Source organism: Bos indicus x Bos taurus, chromosome 17 (genome assembly GCF_003369695.1).
Source record: "Bos indicus x Bos taurus breed Angus x Brahman F1 hybrid chromosome 17, Bos_hybrid_MaternalHap_v2.0, whole genome shotgun sequence".
Taxonomy (NCBI): domain Eukaryota; kingdom Metazoa; phylum Chordata; class Mammalia; order Artiodactyla; family Bovidae; genus Bos; species Bos indicus x Bos taurus.
The window spans coordinates 20,908,178-20,923,092 of record NC_040092.1 but is presented as its reverse complement, the minus strand read 5'-3'; the positions used below and the strand labels follow the sequence as shown (position 1 = coordinate 20,923,092).

Sequence of the window (14,915 nt, the reverse complement as noted above, 5' to 3'; positions counted from 1 at the left end):
CATTAACTCATTCAATCTTTATAAATGTGTAGAATTGGAGTTAACTGAATTTACAGGTAAGAAAACTGATGATCAGAGAGGTTAAGTCACTTGCCAAAGGTCACACAGCAAATCCATGTAGAGCCAGGGTTTAAACCCAGACACTCTAGCTGGATGTGCTGAACCACTATCCTGCATGGTCTCTCTGGTTATTATATTCGTCCTTGTATATTTCTGCATTGTTTCAGTTTCTCAAAAATTGTTGTTTGGGGGAGTGTGGAAAAAGAACAACAAATAGCAGCTCAGTGCTGGTGTGACTTCAGAGTACAGTGGATTTCATCAGATTTATGTTTCAAATAAAAACCCCAGCAGTGTTCCACAATCTTGGACTTCTGAGTTGAACCCAGCTGTATAGCAGACTCAGATGAGCTGCAATTACAGAGCTTATGGGGACACTCCCACGGGAGCCCCCGGGGGCCGACCTTGATCATGTGCTCCTGGACGCAGAGTGGATCACTGTTCCCCAGGATACTGAGCAGCTCGTCATCGGAAATGAAGAAGAACCTGGGGAAGGCGTTCCTCTTGGAATCTAAGTAGTCGTTCAGGCTCTTCTGGCACTTCTCCAGGCCCTCGCTGATGTTCTGCAGGTCGTTGAGGCGGTTGGGGGCCTCACAGCATCTCTTGATCACAGGGTCTTTCAAAGTCTCGCCCATGATCTGGATAAAGTCAAGAGGACAACTGTCAATATGGATGGACCTAGAGAGAGTCATACTGAGTGAAGTAAGTCAGACAGAGAAGGAGAAATATCATATGGCATCCCTTATATGTGGAATCTAAAAAGAAATGATACAGATGTATTATGCGTGCATGCAAAGTCACCTCAGTTGTGTCTGAACTCTTTGCGACCCCATGGACTGTAGCCTACCTGGCTCCTCTTTCCTTGTGGATTCTCCAGGCAAGAATACCACAGTGGGTTGCCATTTCCTTCTCCAGGGGAATCTTCCCAATCCAGGGGTCTCTTATGTCTCCTGCATTGACAGGTGGGTTCTTTACCACCTGGGAAGCCCCAAACATGAGTTGGCTGCTCATACTAGAGAATACAACAGCATCCCTGAGCAGCAAACACCGGGGCTTTGAGGTCAGGTGGGCTGGGTGACAATCCTTACCCCGCTAACCGCTAGCAGCAGTGCCCACTGGTACCGCCCTTTCTGGAAAGGACTTTAAGATGACCATAGTCCTTCATGGGTAATTTGCTTATAAACAATAATAAGATGTTAATCCTAAAAATGGAAAAAAAATCTTCAGACAAATTATTTTTAAATGCAAAGAGTTTCACTTCAAACAAGATGTCCAGTTACTAGACAATAAATCAACTAAACTAATGTCAGTCCACTCACTGAGACATTATATAAAGTCATTGAAGTGTTTTCAGATGACTTCATAATATGAACTATGTTTCTCACAATATGAAGAGAAAATTATAAGATGAAATTATACAAAATATTGGGCTTCTCAGGTGGCTCGGTGGTAAAGACTCCACCTACCAGTGCAGAAGCCAGAGGAGGTGGGTTCGATCCCTGGTTTGAGAAGATCCCCTGGAGGAGGAAATGGCAACCCATTCCAGGTATTCTTGCCAGGATAATCCCAGGGACAGAGGAGCCTGGCGGGCTACAGTGGGTGGGGTCACAAAGAGTCAGATACAACTAAGAGGCCGAGTATGCACACACACATACAAAATATCATTACAATTGTGTTCTTAAACCCATATACATAGGAAAATATTACATATTAAAGATGATGAAACTATGGAAGACACATCTTTTCCTTCTCTTCTACATTTCCCCAGGGTTTTAAATAACTACTACTTTTATGATAAAAAGTAAAAATAAAAAAGTTGTAGTGCCTTATGCTGGTGGCTTAAGATCAAACAGGAATTCTTACTGAAGAGATTAAATTCACATACAATGACAGAAAAAATTCAGAAGCTACAAATAGACCAAATACAACATGTAAATACATAAGTGAAAGGATCTCCGATTACTGTCCATCTTTCAAGACTAAAATAGAAGCCAGTCACTTGCCCTTTTAAATACTCTGTCGATGTTATCAAACTTCTTTGCTTCATCTGGAAGTTGTGATCTGATATCTCCACCAATAAAGATGCTTTCCAGATACATCCATTTTCTCTGAACCAACATCCAAATCTGTAAAGGCACAACATTATCATCAACACAGGTTCCCAGGTGCCTCGAGGTGTGTATGGCAAAACCCCACCCTAACACGGGACAGATTTAAATCAATTCAGGTCAAAAGAATTTCCACGCAAGAGGGCAGAGTAAGTGCATATGGTGATTTAGTTGCCAAGTTGTGTGTGTGCAGCAACAAAGACCCAGCACAACCATAAATAAATAAGTTATTTTTTCAAAAGAAAGCAAATGAAGGAAGCCCATGCCTGACCACACTCTTAGCCAGTGAACCAGGCCTGGCTTCATCCCACCCCAAGCTTTAGGGTGTAGCTATATTAATACAAGGTTCCTGACTGTGATCTCAGGACAAAAACAAGGCTGTCACACAGAACTGGTGAAATGAGCCTAGGTGGCTCACAGAGGTCTGGACACAAAGCAGGAAAGCCCCAAACCAACTAACGTAAGACCTGGTTGGGCGCTTCCCAACACGATGGACTAGGTTGGGAAAACTGCAAAAACACACATCAAAGTGAAATGAGCACAGGCCAAAAAAAAAAAAAAAAAAATGTATGCAAGACGGACTTAAAAAAAATCAAAATCACACGGAGGAAAAACCCATATCCTGTGAAAGAGAGTCTCCCCTAAAAAGAGGAAAATTCTAGTTTGAGAAAATAAAAAATAGAAGGAAATCAGAAATGGGTTTTAAATATATTTAAATTCTTCAATGTGATATAGGAGATGAAAGCATTCTTGCAACAAGAACAGGACAGTATTAAATAAGAACCAGGGCACATGAAAAAGCACCAATGAGGAAGAGTCCTGTTAGTTAAAAATGCATTCATTGAAATAAAAACTCAGATTCACTCCTCTAATTATGTATCCCTCCCCTCAAAATAAATCAAAGAGGATCATTAGTTTCTGAGCACAAAATTGTCTCACACAAAGTTTCTTTCTATGAATCAGCTCCTTTCCATCTTTTGTGTCTCTCTTCTCACCTCAATGACTTCGCCTATGAGAGAAAGCGTTTTTTCCCATTTGTGAACTGTCTGCAGGAAAGGTCCCACAAATCTGCTTCCTGAGATGCTTTGCAGGTTGAAAGTGTTGTCATCCAGGCACTGGACGATATCGTCAACAGACCCCAAGATGTAGCCTCGCTCCTGGGTGCCTTTGTAATACTTGACCACATTAAATTTCATATTTTCCCATGTGTCCAGGATTTCCTTCACAGCCTAGTCAGGAATATGACAAGAATGGTTCAGGCACATGGGCTGAAAAAACAACCCAACCCAACAGGAGCTTCCTGAGTTTGCCATGGATCAGCTCCTGAACCTGGAGTTCTGGGTCAGTGTTCCAGAGAGGCTGGCCATTCTAGCTGTCAGTTGCCCAGTTCTTGCTCTGTGCCAGGTAAGCACATGCTATACACCATCTCCTCTAGTCCTCAAAGCACCCCCGCAAGGGTGGGATTATTATTCTCCACACTTTCGCAGAGGTGGGAACTGGGAATGACTTGCCATGTTCACTCAGCTGAGTGCCAGAGCCAGGGTCTAAATTCTGTAATTGGCCTCCAATCTGCATGCTCATGAGATACTGCCTCTGTGTTTACTGTTTAGCAAGAAGATCAAATTACAAAAAATTTGTCTTTTCATGGCATGTTCAAAAACCACCTGTCAATAATTATGGGTATGTGTATATACACACAGATGTGTGTATATATGTGCATGTGTGCATATGTATCTGTGTACATCACGTGTGTAAGTGTATGCACATGTGTACATGCATGTGTGTGCACGTATGGGTGATATATTAGTATTTATGTACACCTATATGTGTGCATGTGTGAGAGCATGTATGTATGTGGGCATGGTACTCATGTACATGTTGGTGTGTGTATGTGTGTTTTTATATCTCTGTAGTGTGTATGTGTGGATATATGTTTATATGTGTACATGTGTGTATATGTGTGTATATGCACTTTTTTTGGCCATGCTATGCAGCATGCGGGATCTTAGTTCCCCAACCAGGGATGGAACACGTGCCCCTGCAGTGGAAGCTCAGAGCCCTAACCACTGGACCACAGGGAATTCCCTGCACAGGCATTTCAAAGCATTAAAGAATGTACACTCAAATGTTAATAATTTATCTTCAGGTGGTGGAATTTATGAGTGATTTGTTTATTTTCTCAGTTTTCTACCTTGAACACATTATTTCTTTAGTAAATAAGTTGAAAGTGAAACTATAGAAACAATTAAAATATTTAACTGAGGCAGGAATTCTATTTCTAGAACAAATAATACTTTCTTATTCAAACATAACAGGTCCCAGAACAAACAGGTTTTCTCTCTGAATAAAAAAAAAATTCTTTTTTTTTTCTAGCCTGCTTTATAACTAAAAATAGTCCTACCTTCTCAATGGCTATCTCCTTAATGGCCGACGTCACAATCTCATTGAGAACATCCGTGTGTTTGTGAAGTTCCATAGCAAACATGTTTTCCAAGGTGAATGTTTCAGTCATTTCAAAAATCACGCCCGTTTTCTCCATAAGCTCTTTCCAATGCCTGAAGGTGCATCCACATCAAAAATCTTTATGTCTACTGAGTTTAGTGATGGGTTTAATTATTCCCTCTTCAACCAAGGGCTTCACAGGTGGCTCAGACAGTAAAGAATCTGCCTGCAAGGCAGGAGTCCCGGGTTTGATCCCAGGGTCAGCAAGATTCCTGGGAGAAGGACAAGGCAACCCACTCCAGCATTCTTGCCTGGAGAATTCCATGGACAGAGTAGCCCGGTGGACTACAGTCCGTGTGAAAGTCGCTCAGTCATGTTCAATTCTTTGCAACCCCATGGACTATACAGTCCAGAATTCTTCAGGCCAGAATACTGAAGTGGGTAGCCTTTCCCTTCTCCAGGAGATCTTTCCAACCCAGGGATTGAACCCAGGTCCCCTGCATTGTAGGCAGATTCTTTACTAGCTGATCCACCAGGGAAGCCCTTGGGGGTCACAAAAAATCAGACAGACTGAGCAACTAACACTTTCACTTTTCTTTCTTCAACCACAGGATAAATCCCATTATAATCACTTCTTGTAATGGAATTTGGAAACATGAATACATTATTGGAATTATATGTATGTCCACAGTTTTCCAAAATCCCATTAGCTGCCAGAATCAAACCCAGGAAACATCTAGAACAGTGGTCCCCAACTTTTTGGCACCAGGGACCAATTTTGTGGAAGAAAATTCTTCCATGGACTGAGGGGTGGGGAGTGGGCTATGGTTCGGAGATGATTCTCACGAACAGCACGAGACCTAGATCCCTCACATGTGCAGTTCACAGGAGGGTTCACACTCCTATGAGAATCTACGGCTACCGCTGAACTGACAGGAGGTGGAGCTCAGGCGGTCATAAGAGCGATGGGGAGCGACTGTGAATACAGATGCAGCTTTGCTCGCGGGCCCGCCGCTCACCTACTGCTGTGCAGCGTGATTTCTATCTGGACCGGGACCAGTCCTTGGCCCAGGGCTTGGGAGACCCCTAATCTAGAAGATACTTTCTTAGATGCCTCATCTTAACTACCACCTAAGAAAACACACTTTTCATTCATTAGTAACTGTTTCTGCATGGTCTCTAGACGGGTGATCCCGGCCTGTCCAGATCACTTAGCCTATTTGATACCCTGTTGTAATTTACGAGCATGTTTGTGTTTGATAAATATTCAGCAATCACTAACTCTCTTCAGGCAGTGGGCTGGCAGCTGGGGGTTCAGAGTGGCTCGAAGATAAGGCCCCTGCCCTCGGGAACACTTCTACCAACTTGGGGAGACAGGCAGTGATCGATACAACAAATCTACAAATTAAATAACCGTCAGATGTTTCAAGCATTGTGAAAAAAACACAGCACGATAAAGAAAAGCAGCTACGTCAAACAGAAGGAACAAGACAGAGCACCAAGCTGCGCTGCTCTTAACCCAACCTGGCCTCCTCTGAAGGTTCACATTTGCCCACGTTTAAGGTCTGATGTACATGGAATGAACGTAACAAGGCAGCTAAACGCGGCACTGGACGGGCAGAACGCCAGGTACCCAGCATATAAGCAGTAAGCATAGAATCACTAGGTTTTGTCGTACAAAGAGATGGTCAGGAAGGAGAATCCAGTTTTTCTCTCTCTCATCCCAGGTCTAGCGTGGGAGTTGATATAGAAGAATCCCTGTGGTTGATAATTTAATGGGAACTTTACACGGAAGCAATATTATATAGAGAAATATTACTTGTATATTTCCAGCCCTGCATTGCTGCTGGAATCTTGTTCTTTGTCATCAGATCTGAGCAAAGACATATCTCAAAGTAAAAGCTCCTCCACCAACCTGTCTCTTAGAGCCTCATGCTTCAAGTCAAGAAGTAAAGGAATTGAGTCTTTGAATGCCTTCATTTTCGATTCCAAGTGGTAGGCCACCGATAAATTTCGGACCTGACGGGGCAGCTTTCTGAGGGACCTGAGAAAACTTTCAATTCCTTCCTGGAGAAACTGAACATTCAGGTTGATCCAGAGTGTCTGAGACCATTCTTCCTTTGCAACCTGGAAATGAACAAGAAATAGTCCCATCAACAAGACTGGTCTGGAAACTCAAAGGTGGTTGGAAGGGAGAGCACATTCTTAACCCTTGGCATGCTCGTTTCTCTCCAAATATTAACATCCATTTCCCCACAACAGGAGGCTTGCCTGGTGGCTCAGTGGTAAAGAATCCACCTGTCAATGCAGGAGACGCAGGTTCAATCCATGGGTGGGGAAGATCCCCTGGAGAAGGAAATGGCAACCCACTCCAGTATTCTTGCACAAAAATAAGGCTGTATCTGAGAATGTGTGGGATCCAAAAATATGCCTTTCTTTCAAGGAAAACAGAAAAGCAGGATGTCAGAAATCAGTGTTTTTAACTCAAGGAATCACGGGGGTCTTAAAATATGCACTTCATTCAAGCGCTGTCCTTTTCTGACAAAAGAAGCTAAGGTTACAAAATACCAGCAACTTAGATACTCCTGCTTAGTTATCATAAAGAAAAGACTTTGTGCTGTAGCTCCCTGAGACTGAATGTAAAAAGTACTGTCTTACATACAATTTACCATCTTGGGTGGTTGGCATTTGCAACCTGTGACATCCAGGCTCGACAGAGTTGCTTGAATCATGAAACATGCTTGACAGGAAATTATGTTAATTCATGTAATATGTGTCCGGTGATTTCTTTTTTTAATTTTTATGGGCGTATAGTTACTTTATGATGTGTATGTCGTGTTATATTTGTGTGTTAGTTGTGTTGTTCAGTTGTGTTAGTTTCACTGTACAGTAAAGTGAATCAGCTATATATATACATCAATGGCACCCCACTCCAGTACTCTCGCCTGGAAAATCCCATGGACGGAGGAGCCTGGTGGGCTGCAGTCCACGGGGTCGCTAAGAGTCAGACACGACTGAGTGACTTCACTTTCACTTTTCACTTTCACGAATTGGAGAAGGAAATGGCAACCCACTCCAGTGTTCTTGCCTGAAGAACCCCAGGGACGGGGGAGCCTGGTGGGTTGCCGTCTATGGGGTCGCACAGAGTTGGACACGACTGAAGTGACTTAGCAGCAGCATCCCCTCTCTTATGGATTTCTTTCCCATTTAGGTCACCACAGAGCACTGAGTAGAGTTCCCTGTGCTGCACCGAACATTCTCATTAGTTTTCTGATTTATACATAGTATCACCAGTGTATATATGTCAATCCCAGTCTCCCAATTCACCCCACCCTCCTCCTTTCCCTCTTGAGTCTGTCTGTTCCTTCTCTAGAGACACTAGAGAAAGCCTGTGCACAGCAACAAAGACTCAAGGCAGCCAAAAAATAAATAAATGAGAAAAATGTTTTAATTATTTTGACCTCACATCCCCTTCACCCACCAGTCCTCCTTTCTCTGCTTCTCTTTGTAACAAGACTCACTGGAAACATCGTCTATACTTGGCATTTCTAACGCCTTTCTCCCCATTCTCTCTGTTTTTCTGAAGCTTTATGGAGAGTTTGCTGGTGTACGATAAAGCTGCATGTATTTCAAGTGTACAACTGACGTGTGCACATCTGTGACACCATCAGCTCCATCTAGATAATGAACGTATCCATCACCATCCCGCTCAGTGGTCTCCTCCTGCCACTCTGTAATCACCCCCTCCCACCCCTCTCCTTCCACCCCACCTCTAGGTAACCATTGACCTGCTTTCTACCAGAAATATGTACAGTGGAAAGCAGGACATTCATAGTGTTAGGCAGCCATCACACACCCATCAGGTTCCAGAATTCTCTCCACACCCCAGATGGAAACCTCGTACCCATTAGCGGTCACCCCCCATCACCTCCTCCCAAGATCTAAAGTGCGAGTTTCTCTGAACTCTGCCCCAGGCTCTTTATGACTATGACCTCAAAGTCTACTGAGCCACATTCCCTCCATGGAGACCAAATCTGCGGGTGGACACTTACCTTCAGTTCTTCATAGAGCTCGTAAATCACCTTCAGTCCGCTCATTTCCTTCTGCACTTTGAGCAGCTCTGGGTACATTGTGATTGGAAGATCAAAAAGCTTCTCAGCATTAGCCAGCTCCTGACGGTTCTTTTCATGTTTCATCAGCTCTTTATCGAAAGTGGCTAAAAGTTCTACTCCTAATAAATAAGTAAATAAATAAACTTATACTCAGCAGTGAAGAATTCACCTGCTAATGCAGGAGACTCGAGTTCAGTCCCTAAGTTGGGAGGATCCCCTGGAGAAGAAAATGACAACTTACTCCTGTATTCTTTCCCGGAGAATCCCATGGACAGAGGAGCCTGGTGGGCTACAGTCCATGGGGTAGCAAGAGAGTCAGACACGACTTAGTGACCAACAACAACATAGTCGATTTACAATGTTGTGTGACCTTCAGTGCATAGCAGAATGATGCAGTTACACATGTATCTATTCTTTTTCAGATTCTTTTCCCATATAGGTTACCACAGAGTATGGAGTAGAGTTCTCTGTGCTATACAGTAGGTCCTTATTGATAATCTATTGTATGTATAGTAGTGAATACAACCCCAAACTCCTAATTTCTCCCTCCCCTGACCGCCTTTCCCTTTTGGTAACCATAAGTGCGTTTTCGAAGTCTGTGACTCTGTTTTGTAAATAAGTTCTTTTTAAATACATACTTTTTTTGATACTTAAGAAGTGATTTGTTAGCATAGGATGCTTGTATAAATTCACAAGCAGGCAGGCAAGTGTTGGAATACATACAATCTTAAGGTATGCAACACTGAATAAGAAATCATGAACAATATGCAAAATTATCACGTCAGCCATAAAAGCCAGTTGGGAAGACAAATGTAGAATGACCAGACTTTATCTCTCCATCATTCTAACTAAAACCAGTTACTACAAGCTCCTCCAGTGAGAAATTTCTGTCTCCTAAGCATTCTTGCTCTAAGTGGTCTCAACTTGGGCTGCAGATTAGAATCCCCATGGGAGCTTTTAAAAACTTTGATGTCCAGGGGCTTCCCTGGCGGTCCAGTGGTTGAAAATCCACCTGCCAATGGAGGGGACACAGGTTCGATCCCTGGTCCAGGAAGATCCCACAGGCTCCAGAGCAGCTAAGCCCATGGGCCGCAACCACTGAAGCTGGTGCACCTGGAGCCCGAGCTCCTCACCAAGAGGAGCCCCCACAACAAGAAGCCCAAGCTCCTCAACAAGAGGAGCCCTCACTTGCTGTAACTAGAGAAAACTCACCTGCAGATAAAAATTAGAAAATAATAATATATAAATTAAAAAATGTTTTAAACCTTGATGTCCAAACCACCCTTGAGATCAGTGGAATCAGACTATGTGAACCTGGTCCCCAGGGAGCAGAGATCTTTAGAGATCCCCAGAGGAACCCAGTGTACAGGCAAGCTTGCAAACCATCACTCCATCCAATCTCCTCACAAAATTCTTAAGCAGAATGTCTTCAAATGCCCCAGTAAGACCAATGTGGATATCCTTACCTCTGTCAAGATCTTCACCTACAGAACCAGGGCCTTCACGATAAAACCGTTTTGCAAAATCCTCTATCTGCTGTCTGTAGTTTAGTATTTCACCTCGAGTAAGCTGAGGAAAGCAGGGTTGCGTTAATTGAGCCCACTGGGTATTTTTCAACATCTATATTCAGAAGGTGAAGCATTTAAAGGTACCTCTGTGAACATTCTCTTTATGCCTCCCAGAGCATGCTCCACAGTCAACGAATCATTGAAAAGGTTTGACCACATGCTCTCAATGTTGTCAACCAGTTCTTTCTCTGCATCAGAAGGCTTAAAAAAAAAAAAAAAAAGGACAAATAATAAATGACAAGCAGGCTTGGAACTGAAATTTCTGGTCAAGGCTACTGTCCTGGGATTTCTGCATCTGGGTAACAGTAGAATAGGCCATTTGAACAGATGTTGTGAATTATACAAAGATATTTATAATCCAAATAAAAATCAGAAGAATGTAATTTTTAAAAGAGATAGATAACATAGGTAGGTAGAGAGAGAGATAACCTAGAGAGATAAGTCATTCATAAAGTAAAACTGAGCTTCAAATCAACTTCATCTGATTTGAATAAGGTCATCTTGACCCATTAACACACCCAGCTGTGCTGTCAGAAGCAAAAATAAATCTCTTCTGATGAAACATAGCATCATGAGAGAGGCCTCTGATTCTCTTTACAACTTTTCATAAATGATGTCCAGAACTCAATCAGAAATAACAGAATGAAAAGGATACGAATGACTTGGAAGAAATCAAGAGACACACAGACAATATAAGCAGATAGTAATGGAGCTCTAAGATACAGAACCTTAAATGATTTTACTTAATAAAGAGAACAAGAGACAGAATTGAACATTTTGACTTTAATTATAAAAATATAAATTTTGCACACTCTACAATTTTCTTTTTCCTTTGGAGGGTGCTAGGGAACCAAATTATAATTCTGAAAACATGTAAATACAGGTCAAGAATCAAGGATTTAACCTGCCCTTTTTATAGAAACTGTATCTCAGGATAAATGGACAGTTTTTAAGGAAAAGTTCCTCTTCTTGTGTTTATTATTTTTTACTGAAGTATAATTGGCCTACAGTATTATGTTAGTTTCAGGTGCACACATAGGCATTCATTATTCTATACATTACGAAGTGATCACCACTACTGTGCATTTTCTTTTTTTTTAAGTCATTTGTTTATTTTTGGTTGCATTGGGTCTTAGTTGAAGCACGGGGGATCTTCCTTGCTGTGTCCAGCCTCAGTAGTTACGGGGCATGGGCTTAGTTGCCCCAGGGCATGTGGGATCTTAGTTCCCTGACCAGGGATGGAATCTGTGTCCCCTGCACTGAAAGGCAGATTCTTAACCACTGGACCACCAGGGAAGTCCTCACTGCCCATTTTCTGATTAGAGACTCTCTAGCTTGCAGGCAAGGCTAAGGGGCAGTTGGGCGATAAAAGCACTCAAGTGATGAAAATGTTGAAATACAGATTTTATGCAAATGCTGGCTTATAACAGCTACTTGTTTCTCCCTCCTACTTTGTTTTTCCAGTGGACTCCTTTTTGTGTATCATGTGATGTGTGGCATGCAAAATTTCACATATAATTTCAAGGAAATTGAAACCCTCAACCCTCAAACTCATCCATGGGCTTTCTGAAAGTCTTTGAAACCCATGTTTAACAAACTTAAAGACAACTGAACTGTCGTCTTCTACCAGTTTCTCTTATTGTCTTATCTCTCTCCTCCACTTTTTTCATTTTTGCAATAGCCCTTGATTTATTAAAGAAAATTAACATCAAGAAAAAAGAAAGGGGCTTCGGGGCTTCCTTGGTGACTCAGTGGTAAAGAATCCACCTGCCTATGCTGGAGACAACAGTTCGATCCCTGGTCTGGGAAGATCCCACGTGCCAAGGGGCAACTAAGCCCATGCACCACAGCTAGTGAGCCTGGGAGCCGCGGCTGCTGAGCCCACATGCCACAGCTGTTGAAGCCCGCAAGCCCTAGAGCCTGTGCTCTGCAACGAGAGAAGCCGCCACAATGAGAAGCTCAAGCACCGCAGCTAGAGAGTAGCCCCTGCTTGCCACCACTAAGAAAAGCCCTTGCAGCAATGAAGACCCAGCATAGCCAAAAAATAAATAAATAAAGAGAACAGCGAGTAAAGAAAAAGGGAAAGAAGTACAGAAAAGAGTTCACTTACAAAGAGCCCATACATCGCCATGGTGCGGTACCTCTCCTGCACGTCCCGGTATCTGAGTTCCATGACTAAAGATTTACTTCGGATTTCTGCGATGGTTGCAAGCACAAACTTGAGATCCTCGAGGGTACTGGGGCTCTTCTTCAGGTTTTTGTTCAGGGACTATAAAAGAAAGTTCAAAGGGGCCCTAAATAAGCATGGGGGTGGGGCGGAAATACAGTGCCCTGAAGCCCTGACTTCCTTGAAATAAAAGCAGTTTTAGAGAAACCCTGGGGCTCTGTCCCACAATGCATAGTGCGCTGGACTTTCAGAGAAGACCTGGGATCCACTACCTCTATCTCCTCATGCAGGTTATTGAGTTCCTCTCTGGCTGAGTCATTGAGGAGTCTCCCGAGCGAAACCACCCAGGACTTGGCGTTTTCCTGCACGGTGTTAGCCAGGGGTCCGAGCTGAAGGCGGATGCAATGCTCATCCTTGATCAAGAGGTGGTGCATCACTTCAGAGGCGATCCTGGCGTAGAACTGCAACTTCTCATCATAGGCAACACAGGGAGGCTTCTTAGCAGCAAATTTCTCCATCACAATGGCTTTGTCCAGTTTCCAGAGAGGTCGGTAGCGCTTCCATTTCTGCAGGTACTTCATAAGACTGACCAGAATCCTGTGGACGTTTTGGGGGATCATAACAGCCTGCTCAATTATCTGAGGGTTCTGAGAGATATCATTGTAAAAGCTGATGGTAACAAGTTCTTCCTCCTCTCCTTTCTGTGGGGGGCATTCTATGCAGCTGCCGTTCATCCAGCGAACAAAATGCTGACAAAATAAGAATCAGGGTGGGGCAGGGGGGAAAGACAATCCTTTAGTATCTATTTTGCTCCCTTTGTACATGTCATAGGCTTCTCTGGTAGCTCAGCTGGTAAAGAATCTGACTGCAATTCAGGAGACTCCAGTTCGATTCCTAGTTAGGGAAGATCCCCTGGAGAAGGGATAGGCTACCCATTCCAGTATTCATGGGCTTTCCTGGTGGCTCAGACAGTAAAGAATCTTCCCACAATGTGGGAGACCTACGTTTGATCCCTGGGTTGGGAAGATCCCCTACAGGAAGGCATGGCAACCCACTCCAGTATTCTTGCCTGGAGAATCTCCATGGACAAAGGAGCCTGGCGGGCTGCAATCCATGGGGTCGAAAAGAGTCAGACACGACTGAACGACTAAGCACAGCACGCAAAACAGTACATATCATATTCAGCAATAAGTCTTGCTAGTAAGGAACCATGGACAGTATGAACAGGTAAAATGATATGACACCAGAAGATGAGCCTCCCAAGTGAGAAAGTGTCCAAAGAAGCAACAGTAAAACTGGACATGAAACAAGAGACTGGTTCCAAATTGGGAAAGGAGTACATCAAGGCTGTGTATTTTCACTCTGCTTATTTAACTTATATGCAGAGTACATCATGCAAAATGTCGGGTTGGATGAAGCATAAGCTGGAATCAAGATTGCCCAGAGAAACAGCATTAACCCCAGATATGCAGATGACACCACCTTTATGGCAAAAAGCAAAGAACTAAAGAGCCTCTTGATGAAAGTGAAAGAGGTGAAAAACCTGGCTTAAAATTCAACATTCAGAAAACTAAGATCACGGCATCCAGTTCCAACACTTCATGGCAAATAGATGGGGAAACAATGGATACAGTGAGAGACTTTATTTTGGGGGGGCTCCAAAATCATTGCAGATGGTGACTGTGGCCATGAAGCAAGAAAAGACGCTTGTTCGTTGGAAGAAAAGCTATGACCAACTTAGACAGCATATTAAAAAGCAGAGACATCACTTTACCAACAAAGGTCCGTCTAGTCAAAGCTATGGTTTTTCCAGTAGTCATGTATGGATGTGAGAGTTGGACCATAAAGAAAGTTGAGCACTGAAGAATTGATTCTTTTGAACTGTGGTGTTAGAGAAGACTTTTGAGAGTCCCTTGGACTTCAAGGAGATCCAACCTGTCAATCCTAAAGGAAATCAGTCCTGAATATTCATTGGAAGGACAGATGCTAAAGCTGAAGCTCCAATACTCTGGCCACCTGATGTGAAGAACTGATTCATTGGAAAAGACCCTGATGCTGGGAAAGATTGAAGGCAGAAAGAGAAGGGAACAATAGAGGATGAGATGGTTGGATGGCACCACTCACTTGATGGACATGAGTTTAAGCAAGCTCTGGGAGTTGGTGATGGACAGGGAAGCCTGGCATGCTGCAGTCCATGGGGTCGCAAAGAGTCAAACATGACTAAGTAACTGAACTGAACTAACTGAACTGTACAACTGTGCTCATTTCACATGCTAGTAAGGTCCCGTTCAAAATCCTTCAAGCTAGGCTTCAGTAGTAAGTGAACCAAGAAGTTCCAGATGTAGAGGTGGGTTTAGAGAAGGCAGAGGAACCAGAGACCAAATTGCCAACATTGGTTGGACCATAGAGAAAGCAAGGGAATTTCAGAAAAACACCTACTTCTGTTTCATTGACCACTAAA

The 14,915-nt window shown here is 43.2% G+C and overlaps 1 protein-coding gene across 1 annotated transcript in view; it reads right to left on the bottom strand.

Moving 5' to 3' along the window:
- Positions 1–14,915, bottom strand: part of DNAH10 (dynein axonemal heavy chain 10) — a 156,587-nt gene that overhangs the window by 96,379 nt on the left and 45,293 nt on the right. The window contains exons 20-29 of the mRNA XM_027567005.1: positions 12,727–13,203; positions 12,398–12,556; positions 10,372–10,488; positions 10,186–10,288; positions 8,660–8,838; positions 6,523–6,734; positions 4,567–4,720; positions 3,161–3,394; positions 2,061–2,183; positions 462–695 (exon numbers count right to left, since the gene is read on the bottom strand). Of these exons, the coding sequence (XP_027422806.1) occupies positions 462–695; positions 2,061–2,183; positions 3,161–3,394; positions 4,567–4,720; positions 6,523–6,734; positions 8,660–8,838; positions 10,186–10,288; positions 10,372–10,488; positions 12,398–12,556; positions 12,727–13,203 (1,992 nt within the window). The remainder of the gene's footprint in view (positions 1–461; positions 696–2,060; positions 2,184–3,160; positions 3,395–4,566; positions 4,721–6,522; positions 6,735–8,659; positions 8,839–10,185; positions 10,289–10,371; positions 10,489–12,397; positions 12,557–12,726; positions 13,204–14,915) is intronic.